Source organism: Ranitomeya variabilis, chromosome 2 (genome assembly GCF_051348905.1).
Source record: "Ranitomeya variabilis isolate aRanVar5 chromosome 2, aRanVar5.hap1, whole genome shotgun sequence".
Lineage (NCBI taxonomy): Eukaryota > Metazoa > Chordata > Amphibia > Anura > Dendrobatidae > Ranitomeya > Ranitomeya variabilis.
In genome coordinates, this window is record NC_135233.1 from 442,008,321 (window position 1) to 442,026,861 (window position 18,541).

Below are 18,541 nucleotides of genomic sequence, written 5' to 3' on the forward strand. Positions count from 1 at the left end.
TTTTTGGTCGCCGTGACATTGCATTAAAATGCAATAACGGGCGATCAAAAGAAAGTATCTGCACCAATATGCTATAATTAAAAACGTCAGCTCGGCACGCAAAAAATAAGCCCTCACCCAACCTGAGATCATGAAAAATGGAGACTCTACAGATATTGGAAAATGGCGCAATTTTTTTTTCTTTTAGCAAAGTTTAGAATTTTTTTTCACCCTTAGGTAAAAAATAACCTAGACATGTTAGGTGTCTCTGAACTCGTACTGACCTGGAGAATCATAATGGCAGGTCAGTTTTAGCATTTAGTGAACCTAGCAAAAAAGCCAAACAAAAAACAAGCGTGGGATTGCCCTTTTTTTGCAATTTCACTGCACTTGGAATTTTTTTCCCGTTTTCTAGTATACGACATGCTAGAACCAATGATGTCGTTCAAAAGTACAACTCGTCCTGCAAAAAATAAGCCCTCACATGGCCAAATTGACGGAAAATTAAAAAAGTTATGGCTCTGGGAAGTAGGGGAGTGAAAAACTAACACGGAAAAACGGAAAATCAAAAGGTCATGAAGGGGTTAATAAGAAAAAAAAAAAGGAAAATGTTCCGCCCACCCTCCTTGAGATTATTTGATTGCACGGATTCCCAGGAATTTAACAAGGAAAAATGAAGTCCAGCATCCTGAAAATCTTCTTAAAAGTCCATATTTATTAGAAAAGGTTGAAAGGATGTGTAGTCCATGCCAATAGTGAATAAAACTTGAATTAAAAATGCATAGCCATAGCAACGGGTTTCAATCTGAAAGACCATGTTCATAGAGAAAAACTCAGTTGGACTTTTTAGGGTACGTGTCCACGGTCAGGATGGCCGGCGTTATCGCCGGAGCGGCGAAGCCGCTCGGCGCTAAGCCCCGCCCCCTTTCTGGGACGTGATGATGCCAGATGTGTTAACTGTACACATCTGGGATCATCGCACCCTCCCATAGGGCCCTGTGATATTACTTGCGGCGACGCAGCGTCGCCGCAGGTAGCACGGACATGTTGCGATCTGAAAAGACGCGCAGCATGTCCAGAGTCACAGGCCCGCCGCGTGCGTGTTTCCACGCATAGTGGACACAGGATTTCATAAAATCCCCTCCACTATGCTGGAACATCTGGACGCTGAGTGTTTGACGCTGCAGCTCTGCGCAGCGTCAAACAAGCAGCGTTTACTGACCGTGGACACATACCCTTAGGCTACGTGCACACTTTGCAGATTTGCCTCTGGAATGTTTTGTGTGGATTCTGCATCTCTTGGCAGAAAACACAGGTGTGGATTTTGTGCGAATTTCATGCGTTTTTACCCCTGCGGATTCCTATAATGGAATGGGTACAAAAACGCTGCAGATCAGCACAAGTAAATGACATGCTCCTTGTTTTAATCCGCAGCGTTTTCCGTGCGGAATTTTCTGCACCATTAGCACAGTATTTTTTTTTTGCATTGATTTACATTGTACTGTAAATCACTTGCGGATCTGCAGCGTTTCTGCGCGGAAAAAAACGCTGCGGATCCGCAACGTGTGCACATACCCTTAAGAAGATTTTCAGGATGCTGGACTTCATTTTTCATTTTTAAAACCTGTAATACCTTTTTTTATATTAGTGTCACAAAATCATATCTTTAACACATAAGTGGAAATAAAATATTATGTTGCCAACCTCTTTTTTTTTTTCTAGAATCCACATTTTATTGTACCTTATTTTGAGAATACTGAGTTAAACGTAGGGGGTCTGTCTGTTCAGCATCCTAATCTTTTAGCCAAAGTGGTGGTATTGTGAGATCCCGCCATAATGTGACGGTATTTGTGCCTTGTGTGTGGCATTAGTGTTCATTTAAAAAAATGTATATCACTCATTCCTTTAAAGAAAAATAAATACAAATATTCCCATAAAGAGTGCTGAGTTTTTAAAGAATTGTTTAATAGTTTAGAGTTGATTAGTGCCCGGCCAAAAGACTCTACCTTGTTGTGGTGGCGGCTTAAAAAATCTTTTGGCTGAAACAAAAGCTTAATGGCTATGTGTGTGATATGGTGTTCAATGTGAACTGTTAATGTGTGACCGGTGAGGACGTGGTGCAGAAGTAGAGTTTTTCCAAGAGTGGGTGGTGGGACTGTGGAAGGTTTGCGGGGTGGAGGTGGAGCTTGGGCGGAGTCTCAAGTGTGTCTGAAAATTCCTGGTGGCAACCCTGTTTAAAGCTCCATGGTATGTCACTAAAAGCTGCAGTTTTTTATGTTGTTTCCATTTAAAGACAACCTAATGGATTCTGTATGGATTTTAGTCACCATCGACGCATATATTTACATCCTACCTAGGTTAAACAAGAACGTATGTATATGAGCACTGATGTTTAAGACGATTTCACACAAGGTCTCAATGATGCCAGCAACCCTCCGGCTTTGGACTTCAATTGATCATATTTCAGGATTGAAGATACCAGAGAACAGTTTTCACACTTTTCTGGCACACGTTATGGACCTTTTATCAAATTCTTCTTCATGGTCTCTTTTCGAACATTATTTGGAACCATCTAACATTCATTTTGCCTTTATATAATTAGCAATATTTTAGATAAATATTCATAGTGTTTGACCATCATGAATTGATGACTGTGTAAGAACAGTTCTTATCCTGCCAAGCTTCTTCTCCACTGCACTCACAGTGTGTGCAGACAGAGAAATAAGAAGGAAGCCAAAATATGAAGTCCTACAGGAATATTTATGGAGGCGAGGAGAACTTGGTGTTGTGTCTGTGGGAGATCTGTTCATGTTTGTAAATAGAAGCGGATACTTGATGAAAAAGAATTAATTATACAGTTTTACGAGATAGGACAATATAAATTGAGACAGTCTCCTGGCATTTATTACCTTTTTTCCAGTTTCCATTGGACACTCTTATTGTTGGTTTCCATCAGAGATTTCTAGGATGCTCTCATTTGAATCCAATGAGGGTTGAGCTATAAATATATAGAATTATATCAGACAAACAGAGGAAAAATAATTTGAGGATGGCTAAAACTAAGCAAAAGATCCTAAAATAAGTCACTACAATCTACAGATGTACCAAAATAAAAACGAGAAAAGAACTAACAAACTTCAACCAGTTTAGTGTCTTTATTGATATCATGTACATGCAATTACTTTGCGGCTCCATGTTTAATTTACTGCACATGTAGCATCTTTGCTATAAGATGTATTTACAGTGCCTTGAAAAAGTATTCATACCATGTGAACTTTTCCACAATTTCTCACATTAAAGGAAACCTGTCAAAGGATTGTGCTCAGTAACCTACACACAGTGTCAGATCGGCACTATTATACTGATTACAGTGATACCTTGGTTGATGAAATCCGTCTTGTGGTTGTTGTTTTAATCTTTATTTTCTATTATGTAACAATATTTTCCAAGAAGGATTAGTTAAATGACTGTGTCACAATTTGTTTCCAATAGTTGAAGCACGACGAGCCACTACCCTACATCCCTTATCAAAAATTTGACAAAGCCTTTGGTCCTCAAATAAGACAGGTAAATATTTTAAAACCATATTTTTGATATGTGAAAATTAATTACTGTATTCCAAAACTAGAGTTGGTTTGTTTTTATTATTACACATGGTTTCGGAAGAGGGTGCAAATATTAAATCATATCTCTGTTTGTTGTTAGCACTTTGTTGGGGTAATTATGTTTGTTCAATCTAGAATGTAACATATTCGCATGTAATGAAAAATCCTCAGATCTGCTACAATTTTTTTTTTTTAATACGTGTTAATTTCCCCATGGGTATTCCCTTTTTGACATGGGAGGTGTGAGCAATATTAGCTGTAAGGATAGTTTTACCAGCCCTTTTGTGACGATTAAGTGAAGTAATAATGGGTTTTCCAGCAATACCTTCTAACGTCAAAATCAAAAAAGTAGTATTATTTGAATGGCAAAAAAAAATTTAAATTGAGAGAATTGTTGTTGACATAATAATCAGCAAAGCATGGTATGGCAGATATATAATGATGCCAGATAAGGACCAAATCATCAATGTATCTGCCATACTATGGGATACAATTTAAAAATGGATTATTGATTGTAAAAATAAATGACTCCCACCAAGACATAAACAAGTTTGCGAATGACAGAGAATTTTTCGTTCCCACAGGTACTCCTTGTACCTGTAAATAATATTCGTGATCAAATAAAAAAAATCATAAGTCATCAAAAAAGACTCAACAGACAAAACATTCAATAAAATCAGAAGTATGATTATTATGGGATTGCATGTGGAATTTGACTACTTCAAGAGCAACATTCAAAGGAATCGAGGTGTTAAGGGAAACAGCATCACAAGTGAGCCAGTGAAATGTGGCCTCCCATTTCATGTTATAGAAATTCTGCAGAATTGACTTGCTATTGTCACGATTCCTCGACTGAGAGTGTCTGGGACTTAATGATGGACATCTCTGTCATCCTCTCCTGTGCTGGAGCGTGCTGAGCTGTCAATGTTTTGATTGACAGCTTGGTTGACCTATCAGACTGGGAGCTGCAGAGATTTCCACAGGTGCTCCCTGTTCTTGGTAATTGCCCTGCTATTTAGGTGAGTGGTCTGACCCAGATCACTGCCAGTCAAAAGCTTGTGCTCTCGTATGTGTTCGCCTGATCCCTGTGTTGTAAGTGCTGATCTTCTGCTGCTGACCTTCAGAGCATGTTCTGACTACCCATTTGTTATTGCCCCTTTACTTCTGATCTTTGCTGCTGACCTTTGGACTGTGTTCTGACTCTACCCGTTTGTTATTGTCCGTTTGCTTATCTACTATTTCTCTGGTATTCTGACCCTGGAATGTGATTTGACTTCCGACTTCGTATTTTCCCTTGGTTTACTACGTGCTCTTTTGGTATTGACCCCGGAACATCTGACTTTGCGGACTCACGGCCTGTCCGTGGGTTGTGACTAGTGTCACAGCTATCTTGCAAATAGGCAGGTAACCACTGGATTAGTGGTTGTAGTACATGATCCAACCAGCCCCTGTTTTTTACTACATGAATCGATAATTTAAACTATAGGTCTCATTGGTGGTGGATTGGTCTCCTTGTGGATCTTGGGTAGGGCATGTAAAATTGAGGTTATAGGTTGGTGCACTATAATAAATTCTCTAAAAAAAAGAAAAACCCTCTTCAACCACAAATAACAACTCTTCCTGGAATGTATCTCCCAGATTCCTGTGTAACAAATGGGAAGTATGAGTATCTGACAACATCACATATATTTGGGAGCAATAGATTTGTTTATCCATGACTACGACTACAGTACAGACCAAAAGTTTGGACACACCTTCTCATTTAAAGATTTTTCTGTATTTTCATGACTATGAAAATTGTACATTCACACTGAAGGCATCAAAGCTATGAATTAACACATGTGGAATTATATACTTAACAAAAAAGTGTGTCTTATATTCTAGGTTCTTCAAAGTAGCCACGTTTTGCTTTGATGACTGCTTTGCACACTCTTGGCATTCTCTTGATGAGTTTCAAGAGGGAGTCACCGGGAATGGTTTTCACTTCACAGGTGTGCCCTGTCAGGTTTAATAAGTGGGATTTCTTGCCTTATAAATGGTGTTGGGACCATCAGTTGTGTTGTGCAGAAGTCTGGTGGATACACAGCTGATAGTCCTACTGAATAGACTGTTAGAATTTGTATTATGGCAAGAAAAAAAGCAGCTAAGTAAAGAAAAACGAGTGGCCATCATTACTTTAAGAAATGAAGGTCAGTCAGTCCGAAAAATTGGGAAAACTTTGAAAGTGTCCCCAAGTGCAGTGGCAAAAACCATCAAGCGCTACAAAGAAACTGGCTCACATGAGGAACCTCAAAATGATTCCCAGGCATTTGAAGCTGTGCCACGACAACAACCCTGCCGCACTACGAAAACAAGGCATAAATTTACCTGTTTGTTGTTGGTTTTAGTTATTTTTATTTTCATTGAGTACCTTTTCCCCTGGATTTCTGCTGATGGATCATACTGTTCTCATTGATTCTATATTTACCCCCGCTGCTCCAGCTGGATAATCAAGTGACCATTCGGGGATATAAGCAACCTGTCATACCGAATTTACAGTTGAATTTTAAGTTATATTAATGTCATTGTGTCTGTCCTCTGTATTCTGGTTATGCTGTATTGATACTTGTTCCCCACCCATTGATATGGTCCTTCATACTTGCCTTTGTTTTTGTCCACACTCCCTCCCTTAAGCAAAATGTCCGCCGCATCGCCCGCATGTGTCGCCGCTCCACACTCCGTCCACGTCCCCTAAGGCATTATTTTGGTCCAGTGTTGGTCAGTGATGTCACGTGAAGTTTTCCCCTTGACCTGCACTGGTTTCCTGGATGGCCGGAAGTGACACGGCAGTGCCCGTGCATCCGCCTCCCATGCGCCGACCTGATTGTGGCATCCATGTGATACACTTGGGAAGGTCCCTATATAAGACAATCATACACAGCACAGTCCACTCAGACACCCCCCCCCCCCCCCCGAGGAATCCCACCACGTGAAACGCGCGTCGGAAGCACTAGTCATCTCTCATGGGTAAGCACCTTTTGGCAGCACTGTTCACGTCAGTTTACATATTGTGACAATCCTGGTCTTCTATTCAGGCTTCACACCAGCATGAGGACCATAGTCTTTTAGGTGTTCACCCTACACCTTTAGGGGAGATACTATATCTAGACTCTTTGGATGTATCACACATATGTTTTTACTGTCCTGATGTGTTTTTGTATTTGACACCTGACCTCTACCATGACCTAGTGCCTCTGCATCTTGTCTTCACCATATCCATTCATCTTTTATTACCTTATGTTACTGACTATAATACATATTTTTTTTCGTTATATGTACCTTTTGTCTATTGATGAACACATACACACATTCTTGGGGCATTGAACTCATTCTTATTTGTAGGACAGTGACTGCACCAGCAGAATTTTGAGTGCAGCTCTGGAGTATAATACAGGATGTAACTCGGGATCAGTACAGGATCAGTAATTTAATGTATGTACACAGTGACTGCACAAGCAGAATAGTGAGTGCAGCTCTGGAGTATAATACAGGAAGTAACTCAGGATCAGTAGAAGATAAGTAATGTAGGTTACATTGTATGTATGCATTCTATCCATATGTGAACTGTAAATATGTGCTCAATGGAGCATGCATCTGTTTTAGTATAATTTTGCATGTGTGATGCAGTGACTGCTATTACAGGTAGGGGGTGCTGCATGGTCTCCTCGGGATGCGCATGGAGGCGTATCTGTGATTATGATGATCAAACAGTAACCAGCAGGGTGGTAAATGGCCAGTATGTGTCACAGAGTAAATCTGCGCTGTAAGCCTGAAGTAAGGTTGTTTTGGGACCTGTAGTCCCACAAGTCTTTGTGTTTGTTTACTTAAGGGGGGCTTGCAGGGTTAGTTGGAGAGCTGGGCGTGTCTGGCTAACCACACACATCGGATTGATAATGTTACCAGGATGTGAGTTACATGGCTGTGAGTGTATGGACCTGAATGGTTCTTAGCTGTAAGGTCCTGTGAGAGGAAAGGCCTGGGTGTTGGGAGGTCCAGAGTGTGGACCAGATCCCTGGAGAGCACCTGATGAGGCCGTGATCCTGAGTGGCCTCTGTGTTGGGAGGTCCATAGTGTGGACCGGATCCCCGAAGAGCACGAGGTGAGGCTGTGATCCTGAGTGGCCTCTCTGTTGGGAGGTCCAGAATGTGGACCGGATCCCTGAAGAGCACGAGCTGAGGCCATGGATCTGCAGAGCTGGTGACGGCTACTGTGTTGGGGAAGTTGCCGTCCTTCGGTGGGTCTGGAACTAACTGATGTGATCCCCGTAAGGCAGCTTCTCTAGAGGATAGAGAGAAGTGACAAGGAGTCAGCGGGTGGAGCAGGAGCTCCCATAAGGTACCTCCACAGACTGTTGGTGCTTATTGTGTTCAATGAACTGTGCGGCATGCGGTCACCCAGGGCAACTGGACAAAGTAAGGTCCGGCATGTTTAGTGTCTGTGAGCTGAAGCCGTATATGAAGTGATGTAATGAACTGTTCGTGGTTGCGGTTTATGATACCTGAATAAACCGGATAGACTGTTTTGTGTTAAATACCGTGCCCGTGTGCATTTATCCCGTTGCCAAGCGAGTGTTCCCCAACACATGCAGTGAGCGCTATCTCACACATGATAGAACAATGTTCTGGCCTGTTTCGGTATTTATTACTTGGTTACTTACCTGTTTTTTTCAGTTTCCAATTGACATACTCAGAGGTTTTAGATTGATGCGTCACTTTACATCTGAATGTTTTCCAAAAGTCTTCCTCTCTGACAGTGTGCTGGACAGAACTTGTCACATAATAGAGGCTATTTTCTTTGGTATTGGCTTTAATATCTTGTTCAAAAATGATTTCTGTGTCTTTGTACCATAATACTTGTATGCTGTTTGGATAAAAAGAGTGAATTCTGCACTCCAGATCCAGCAGGTCCCCAACATGGTAGAAGTTTTGCGTTGTCCGAATTGGGTCTAATTTCGCTATAGCTGAAGATAAAAAAAAATATACAAATAAAATAACTTTTCAAAGTCAGTTTCAGAATAGCTTGTCCTAGTGAATAAAAATAAAATAACTTTTCAAAGTCAGTTTCAGAATAGCTTGTCCTAATGTGGTCAAGAACGCTTGCTGCAGTCTGTCAGGAATGTCTGATCTCTGTCCATTGCTCTACTGAGATTCATCTTGTGACTTTTTATTCACCTTTTACCTGTTCTATGTAAGTAAAATATAATAAGTTGTCCATAACTGAAATATTGATGGTCTAACCTTAGAATATGTCACAAATATAAGATCATGAGGGTCCAACAAGAGGCAGCCCCCAACGATCAGCTGCTTGCAGCTCCAGTGAGGGCTGTGCTGCTCTATGCGCTGTGTAGTGGCTGTTCCTCACAGATCTAGTTCACTTCAATAGAAGCCAAGCTCCTGAGACTGGCTGGTACACAATGTATGGAGCTACGCTGTGCCAGGTCCATTCAATGTTTACATCTGTCCACTCCCAGAGCTGTTCAGTTGGGGTACTGAGTGTTGGATCCCATCAAAATCATAATGTTGACCTAGACTAATCATCGATCATCAATATTTAAACCGTAAACAACCCCTTTAACGTCAAGTTTTGCATCTTTCTGTTGCACTTTGGGTTTAAATTTCTTAATTTTTTTACCATCTTGACATATTGTCAATAAATACACGTGTTCATTGTTTATATCCAGTAAAACCTATTGTAATCTCGTATCCAACTGATATAAGTGATTAGTGGTTTTCCTATAACAAACCCTACATGTCAATGGAACAGGCTTTTTAACTTTTGGATGTACTCCTCCTTAATCCTTGAGAAAGCCACCTGGCGAAACGTACGTTGGAGCTACTGGGTATTTATATATGGCAATTTATTTTTATCTATTTATTCATGTTTAGATACAGTTGTGCTCAAAAGTTTACATACCCTGGCAGAATTTTTGCTTTCTTGGCGTTTTTCGTTTTTTCAGAGAATATGAATGATAACACCAAAACTTTTTCTCCACTCATGGTTAGTGGTTGGGTGAAGTCATTTATTGTCAAACTACTGTTTTCTGTTTAAATTATAGTGACAACCCGAAACATTCAAATGACCCTGATCAAAAGTTTACATACTACATGACAGCTTGACGTCTTTTGTGGTAGTTGTGGATGAGGTTCTTTATTTTCTAAGATGGTAAAGCTGCCCACTCTTCTTGACAAAAAGCCTCCAGTTCCTGTAAATTCTAGGGCTGTCTAGCATGATCTGTGCGCTTGGGATCTCCCCAGAGTGGCTCAATGATATTGAGGTCAGGAGACTGAGATGGCCACTCCACAACCTTCACTTTGTTCTGCTCTAGCCAATGACAGGTCGACTTGGCCTTGTGTTTTGGATCGTTGTCATGTTGGAACGTCCAAGTACGACCAATGCGCAGCTTCCAGGCTGCTGATTGCAAATTTGCCTCCAGTATTTGCTGATAATGTGCTACTTTCATCTTTCCTTCAACTTTGACCAAGTTTCATCTGCCTTTGTTGCTCACACATCCCCAAAACATCAGTAATCAACCTCCGTGCTTTACAGTAGGAATGGTGTTCCTTTCATCATAGGCCTTGTTGTCATCTCTCCAAATATAACGTTTATGGTTATGGCTAAAAAGTTAAATTTTGGTCTCATCAATCCAAATGACCTTGTTCCCAAAGTTTTGAGGCTTCTGTCTATGCCGTTTTGCGCTTTGTAGGTAAGATACTTTGTGACATTTGCGCAGTAATCGCTTTCTTCTGGCAACTCGGCCATGCAGCCCATTTTTCCTTCAAGTGCCTCCTTATTGTGCATTTTAAAACAGCCACACCGCGCTAGTTTTCAGAGAGTCCTGTATTTCAGCTGATGTTATTTGTGGGTTTATCTTTGCAGGCCAAACAATTTTCCAGGCAGTTGTGGATGACATTTTTGTTGGTCTACCTGACCGTAGTTTGTTTTTTTCAGAGCCCCTGATGTTCCATTTGTTAATCACAGTTTGAACACTGCTGACTGGCATTATCAATTCCTTGGATATATTTTTGTATCCCTTTCCTGTTTTTTACAGTTCAACTACCTTTTCTCGTAGACCCGTTGACAATTTTTTTTGCTTTCCCCATGACTCACAATCCAGAAACGTCAGTGGCTGGATGAAAGATGCAAGAGTCTGTCTGGATCCCAGAAACTCACCTTTTATGCACACACTGATTACAAACAAACAGGTCACAGGTGAGGATGATACCTTTAGTAGCCATTCAAACCCATTTGTGTCAACTTCTGTGCATGTTATCAAGCCAAAATCACCAGGGTATGTGAACTTTTGATCAGGGTCATTTGGATGTTTTAGGTTGTCATTATGATTTAAAAAGAGAAAACACAGTAGTTTGACAATAAATTGCTTCACCCAACCACTAACCAAGAGTGGAGAAAAAGTTTTGATGTTATCATTCATATTCTCCGAAAAAAGGCCAAGAAAGCAAATATTCTGCCGGGTATGTAATCTTTTGAGCAGAACTGTATATCTGCTGGGTGTCTTCGTATATGAAACTATTCTACCTGTTCATGTGGATTTATATTGTTATTTAATATTTATTTACAACGGCTACCTTGTTGTTATTTCTGCATCACTTTTTGATATTCATGAACCATATCATATTATTACTAAACCCATTTTCTATATGTTTTTTCCCATGATTTTGCTTTGTTAGTTTTATTCCCCTCTATATGTATTTGTATGTCTCTGCTAAAATGCAGTTGTTTTAACATTTGGTGTTCTTAAAAATGTATATTTTATTAATTTTTCTAGTGTTTATTTGCTTTTTTGGTTGTTACGCATGTGAACATAGCCATATAATGTTCTTACACCTGCTGACTGGAGGACAATGCACTCTGCTCTGTACAATCCTTATGTCCAAGTTTTTCTTTTTTTCTATCAGCCTTGAACAGGGAGGCATTGGTCTAAATTACTTTCCCCAATTTTTCATTTATTTTACATTAACACATTACAAGAGCCATAAACTTTATTCTTTTGCATTGACAAAGCTGGTGGTTTGATGCTCATGGGAGGGTTGTAGTTGTTCTTCTGACACAATTTGGGGTACATTTGCTTTGTAGGGCGAGACCTATGAGTTTAGCTCACCCAGGCAGGGAGTCACCAGATGGCACGCTCTAGGCTGGTTTTTTAGAAGTCTGCCATTGGGAGCCTACCCCTGTTTCATGCTGCCAGTTTTTGAAAAAGGTAAGAGAAAAACATCATGCTTACTTTGCACCCTCAATGATAGATCTTTGCAAATAGGCAACGGTAGACTTCCATGCTGAATTTTCATAGTAAGCACGGCCCCATGATGAACTTGGAAGATGGGAGTTATATGTACGCCACAGATGCAATTAAAGTAAATTAGTTTATCTCTTGTTACAATTGGATCCAAGCATATGGGATCATTATTAGACTGTAGAGGTATTTCCAGCTCATTATTGTTGTTATGTGATTTATTTCTGTTCTTTTTGGAGTTCCAGGAACAGACTTCAATTTCATTTCCGATTCCATTCTTTAAATACAACGTTATAGTAAGGTCTTGTGGTCTGAAGCCAGATATATAACATTTCAGAGTACTCTTTTCCAAATGAATTAGGTCTTCCTTAGTGATCTCCGAAACAGTCGGTGATGCTGTAAAGATCCGAAATGACATCATTTATTACACTTGCTTATAGAAATCCTTGAGAAACAACAACTCATTGGTGGTGAGACATTCAGTGAGGTAGCAAGCAGGTATACACATTGAGTACTCATACATAAGCTATACGGCTTTAAGTGAGCTAAGCGGACAGTAGTATTATCTAAGGCCATAGGGCGGTATATCATACACAAACAGTAAGGTGGCTCAATGGTTGGCAATGTTGTTGACTATGAGCTCTGGGTTTAAATTTGACCAAGGATCACATCTGTGTAGAGTTTTTATGACCTCCATGATTTTGCTTGGATTATGTCCAAGTGCAGTCAAAGGTTAATTGATTTCCTGCCAAAATGACCCCATTTCATGATGAAAATCTCATTAAAGCACAGTGGCAACTAAAAAACAAGAAATAAAGTGTATTTTTTTTACAATGTAACGCTAGTGTATGCATGCAGTGTAAATTATGCACCAGGACCAGTAGTTTCCCTACCAGATAGGTAAGGCTACTTTTACACTATGCGTCGTTGTGGAGAAAAAACGCATCCTGCAAAGTTGTCTGCAGGATGCGTTTTTTCTCCATAGACTTTTATTAGCGACGCAGTGCCACACGTCGCAACCGTCGTGCGACAGTTGCGTCGTGTTTTGGCGCACCGCCGACACAAAAAAACGTTACATGTAACTTTTTTTGTGCGTCTAGTCTGCCATTTTCGATCGCGCATGCGCGGCCGAAACTCCGCCCCCTCCTCCCCGGACCTTGCAATGGGGCAGCGGAAGCATCTTAAGACTGCTTCCGCTGCCCACGTCGGGCATTTTCTTCACAGTATGCGTCGGTACGTCGGGCCGACGCAGCGCGACGGCCCCGTACCGACGCTAGTGTGAAAGCAGCCTTACATACACCACATTATGGGGCTTGTGGTGAGAGGAGTCTGAAAACGGAGCTTCTGTGATACTGGTGTGAATACCACGCGGCTTCCAGAAAAAGCACTAAGAAGCCAATAGGAGATGTTTTAGCATTCAGAAGGGAGTCAAAATAGCGGAACCCCTAGTTATCAGATAAGAATAGTACATACAAATGATATATCTCCTAAATTTGTCATAAGCCAAACCCTATAAGATACAATATTGAACTTTAAGTCTCGTAGCTCCTAACACCAGTTGATTTTCCTATTTGCCTCCAACTTTTGGACTTATTCACAAGTCATGGTCATGTCTCAGTTTTTGCTACCATTTTCCCAAATGGAGGCCTTAAAGGATCAGAAGGTGTCCACACTGCCATTGTATCTCTAGTACAATTATATATGTAACAAGGTTTTCTTAGAGACTGTGAGTAAACTTTTTACCTTTTGTACAATAGTAATAGCATATAGCTAGGGCCACTGTAATGAAGGCTATAGTCACAACAGTCCCAACTACAATCCATGCTGTGCTGTGTCCTATAAGAGAATAAAGACAACAAAATGAAGGTATGTACAATTAATCACAATGATGGGGGAATGACTCGTCCTCATGAGATTTCCACTACTATTTTCCTAAGCAGTTGACAGTATTATAATAATATATTTGGGGAGATTTAGTTTCCTAAAGTAAAACTAAACCGAGAAGTGAAGGAAATAAACACCTGAAAAGAGATCATGAGTAATTGACTCGCAATACCAATAATGTAATCTACCTACAAGGTCTTAAGGTACCGTCACACTAAACGATATCGCTAGCGATCCGTGACGTTGCAGCGTCCTGGCTAGTGATATCGTTGTGTTTGACACGCAGCAGCGATCAGGATCCTGCTGTGATATCGCTGGTCGTTGATTAAAGTTCAGAACTTTATTTGGTCGTCAGATCGCCGTGTATCGTTGTGTTTGACAGCAAAAGCAACGATACCAGCGATGTTTTACAATGGTAACCAGGGTAAATATCGGGTTACTAAGCGCAGGGCCGCGCTTAGTAACCCGATGTTTACCCTGGTTACCAGTGTAAAATGTAAAAAAACAAACAGTACATACTCACGCTCTGATGTCTGTCACACGTCCCTCGCTGTCCGCTTCCTGCACTGACTGAGCGCCGGCCGTAAGTGAAAGCAGAGCACAGCGGTGACGTCACCGCTCTGCTGTTAGGGCCGGCGCTCAGTCAGTGCAGGAAGCGGACGCCGGGGGACGCGAAGGTGAGTATGTAGTGTTTGTTTTTTTACATGTTACACTGGTAACCAGGGTAAACATCGGGTTACTAAGCGCGGCCCTGCGCTTAGCAACCCGATGGTTACCCTGGTTACCCAGGGACCTCGGCATCGTTGGTCGCTGGAGAGCAGTCTGCGTGACAGCTCTCCAGCGACCAAACAGCAACGCTGCAGCGATCGGCATCATTGTCTGTATCGCTGCAGCGTCGCTTAGTGTGACGGTACCTTTATCAATGTAGAAAAAGTACTTGGCACATCTGTGACACAGTAGAAAGACATGCCCATCATTAGATGACATAGTGCATGAAGAAGACAAGTCCATTATTAGATACTAGATGGTAGCCCGATTCTAACGCATCGGGTATTCTATAATATGTATGTAGTTTATTTATGAAGATTTTAGAATAATACATTGAATACACAGGATTCAGCTGCGACCAATTAGCGAAGCGTGGTTCAAATCCCGCACCAATTCGCGGCCGGACTGCGCCTGTCGCTGATTGTTCGCGGCCGGCCATGTAGTATATAGCACAGCCACGTAGTATATAACAGCCCACGTACTAAATAGCACAGCCACATAGTACATAGCACAGCCACGTAGTATATAGCACAGCCCACGGAGTATATAGCACAGCCATGTAGTATATAACACAGCCCACGGAGTATATAGCACAGCCACGTAGTATATAGCACAGCCCACGGAGTGTATAACAGCCCACATAGCATATAACACAGCTCACATAGTATATAACAGCCCGCGCACGCAGTATATAACACAGCCCACGTAGTGTATAACACAGCCCACGTAGTGTATAACACAGCCCACGTAGTGTATAACACAGCCCACGTAGTGTATAACACAGCCCACGTAGTGTATAACACAGCCCACGTAGTGTATAACACAGCCCACGTAGTGTATAACACAGCCCACGTAGTAAATACCACAGCCACGTAGTATATAACAGCCCACATAGTATATGGCACAGCCACATAGCATATAACAGCCCACGTAGTATATAGCACAGCCCACGTAGTATATAGCACAGCCACGTAATATATAACAGCCCACGTAGTATATAGCACAGCCACGTAGTATATAACAGCCCTCGTAGTGTATAGCACAGCCACGTAGTGTATAGCACAGCCACGTAGTATATAGCACAGCCCACGTAGTATATTGCACAGCCCACGTAGTATATAGCAATGTGGGCATCATATCCCTGTTAAAAAAAAGAATTAAAATAAAAAAATAGTTATACCTTCCGTTGGCCCCCGGATCCAGGCGAAGCGTTTACCGATGCTCCTCGTGCGCTCCGGTCCCAAGAGTGCATTGGTTAATTATATTTAACATTAGATCTTTTTACTATTGATGCTGCATAGGCAGCATCAATAGTAAAAAGTTGGTCACACAGGGTTAATAGCAGCGTTAACAGAGTGCGTTACACCGCGGCATAACGCGGTCCGTTAACGCTGCCATTAACCCTGTGTGAGCGCTGACTGGAGGGGAGTATGGAGCGGGCACTGACTGCGGGGAGTAAGGAGCGGCCATTTTTCCGCCGGACTGTGCCCGTCGCTGATTGGTCGTGGCTGTTTTGCCGCGACCAATCAGCGACTTGGGTTTTCCGTGAAAGACAGAAAGACAGACAGAAAGACGGAAGTGACCCTTAGACAATTATATAGTAGATGGGAAAACTTCGCTCCCCATTCCACTCTATTTCATTTTTAAAACATTGCATATCACAAAGTGATCAAGGTTTCAAGGAAAGGTAGAAACCATATTCAGCTGCTGTTAAATATACAGATCTCACGTCTCCATATGTAACCACAAGTGGTAGCCTAATGCTGTGATCTATAATAAATCTCCAGTGGCCATATAAGAGCAACTCTTCTAAAGTCTATGACTAGAGCCATCCTAGCTACTGGCTTTAACACTTACCTTCCTTAGCAGTGACTGAGAGAGTAACATTACAAGTAAGCTTGTCTTTCAGTGACCTGTGGGTAATTACACAGGAATATACATCTCTGTCCTCATCTGTGCTCTTGGGCTTCACAGACAGCACATTTGTCACATTGTAAGTTTCATTTTGGCTCAGGACTGGTTCAGTGGTGCAGGTTCGGCTATCCAGTTTAGAATTGGAAGAAGCTTTACTGTACTTCACCCATTGGATTGTTACAGGTTTCGGATAGTAGCCATTTACATAACATGTCACAGATCTCTCTGTGTCCGGATTCATCTCTAGCCCGGAGTCACTCAATGTACAAGTTGGCTCAGCTGCAAAGAAAAACATTATTAATTATTACACAGTGTGTGACGCTTGTCACTGCTCATGGACAAGCCGTGTGGCTCTGTAGTCAAGAGGTCCTGGGTCAGTTATCAATAGGGCTCATCAAAGACAAAAGGGGTAAGGCAAAGGCGTAGTCAGGTCACAGTTCGAGGTCAGAATTTCAGAAAGGTAATGGATCAAGACAAAGGGGCTAGGCAAATGAATCATCAGAGAAAAGCTCCAAGGTCGGGTAGCAATACTGTAGATCAGAGACATTACACTGAAGAACAAGGCAAATATGCTCCAATAACCAGGTAATTACTCAGAGCTGTAGGAAACCCAGCACACCGTGCCCCTTATAGGGCTACTGAACTGTCACTCAAAATGCTGCCAGCACGCTCCTGCCCCAGATTGTACGGCCGAGCTGTCTATCACAATACTGACAGCTAAGCAGGCCCCTGCCCTAGATTGGACGGCCGAGCTGTCTATCACAATACTGATCGCAAAGCAGGTCCCTGCCCCAGATTGGACGGCCGAGCTGCCTATCACAATACTGACAGCTAAGCAGGCTCCTGCCCCAGATTGTACGGCCGAGCTGTCTATCACAATACTGACAGCTAAACAGGTCCCTGCCCCAGATTGTACGGCCGAGCTGCCTATCACAATACTGACAGCAAAGCAGGCCCCTGCCCCAGATTGGACAGCCGAGCTGCCTATCTCAATACTGACAGCTAAGCAGGCCCCTGCCCTAGATTGGACGGCTGAGCTGTCTATCACAATACTGACAGCTAAGCAGGCACCTGCCCGAGATTGGAGGGCCGAGCTGTCTATCACAATACTGATAGCAAAGCAGGTCCCTGCCCCAGATTGGACGGCTGAGCTGTCTATCACAATACTGACAGCTAAGCAGGCTCCTGCCCCAGATTATACGGGCGAGCTGTCTATCACAATACTGACAGCTAAGCAGGTCCCTCCCCCAGATTGTACGGCTGAGCTGCCTATCACAATACTGACAGCAAAGCAGGCCCCTGCCCCAGATTGGACGGCCGAGCTGCCTATCTCAATACTGACAGCTAAGCAGGCCCCTGCCCTAGATTGGACGGCTGAGCTGTCTATCACAATACTGACAGCTAAGCAGGCACCTGCCCCAGATTGGACGGCCGAGCTGTCTATCACAATTCTGATAGCAAAGCAGGTCCCTGCCCCAGATTGGACGGCCGAGCTGTCTATCACAATACTGACAGCAAAGCAGGTCCCTGCCCCAGATTGGACGGCTGAGCTGTCTATCACAATACTGACAGCAAAGCAGGCCCCTGCCCCAGATTGGACTTCCGAGCTGTCCATCACAATACTGACAGCAAAGCAGGTCTCTGCCCCAGATTGGACGGCCGAGCTGTCCATCACAATACTGACAGCAAAGCAGGTCTCTGCCCCAGATTGGACGGCCGAACTGTCTATCACAATACTGACAGCTAAGCAGGTCCCTGCCCCAGATTGGACGGCCGAGCTGTCTATCACAATACTGATAGCAAAGCAGGTTCCCTGCCCCAGATTGGACGGCCGAGCTGCCTATCACAATACTGACAGCTAAGCAGGCTCCTGCCCCAGATTGTACGGCCGAGCTGCCTATCACAATACTGACAGCAAAGCAGGCCCCTGCCCCAGATTGGACGGCCGAGCTGCCTATCTCAATACTGACAGCTAAGCAGGCCCCTGCCCTAGATTGGACAGCCGAGATGCCTATCACAATACTGACAGCTAAGCAGGCTCCTGCCCCAGATTGTACGGCCGAGCTGCCTATCGCAATACTGACAGCAAAGCAGGCCCCTG

At 42.6% G+C, this 18,541-nt stretch overlaps 1 protein-coding gene across 1 annotated transcript in view; it reads right to left on the reverse strand.

The window, feature by feature from the left end:
* LOC143806507 (uncharacterized) overlaps positions 1-18,541 on the reverse strand; it is a 126,792-nt gene that overhangs the window by 3,178 nt on the left and 105,073 nt on the right. The window contains exons 3-7 of the mRNA XM_077287120.1: positions 16,384-16,719; positions 13,618-13,710; positions 11,866-12,270; positions 8,281-8,583; positions 2,889-2,977 (exon numbers count right to left, since the gene is read on the reverse strand). Of these exons, the coding sequence (XP_077143235.1) occupies positions 2,916-2,977; positions 8,281-8,583; positions 11,866-12,270; positions 13,618-13,710; positions 16,384-16,719 (1,199 nt within the window). The 3' untranslated portion in view covers positions 2,889-2,915. The remainder of the gene's footprint in view (positions 1-2,888; positions 2,978-8,280; positions 8,584-11,865; positions 12,271-13,617; positions 13,711-16,383; positions 16,720-18,541) is intronic.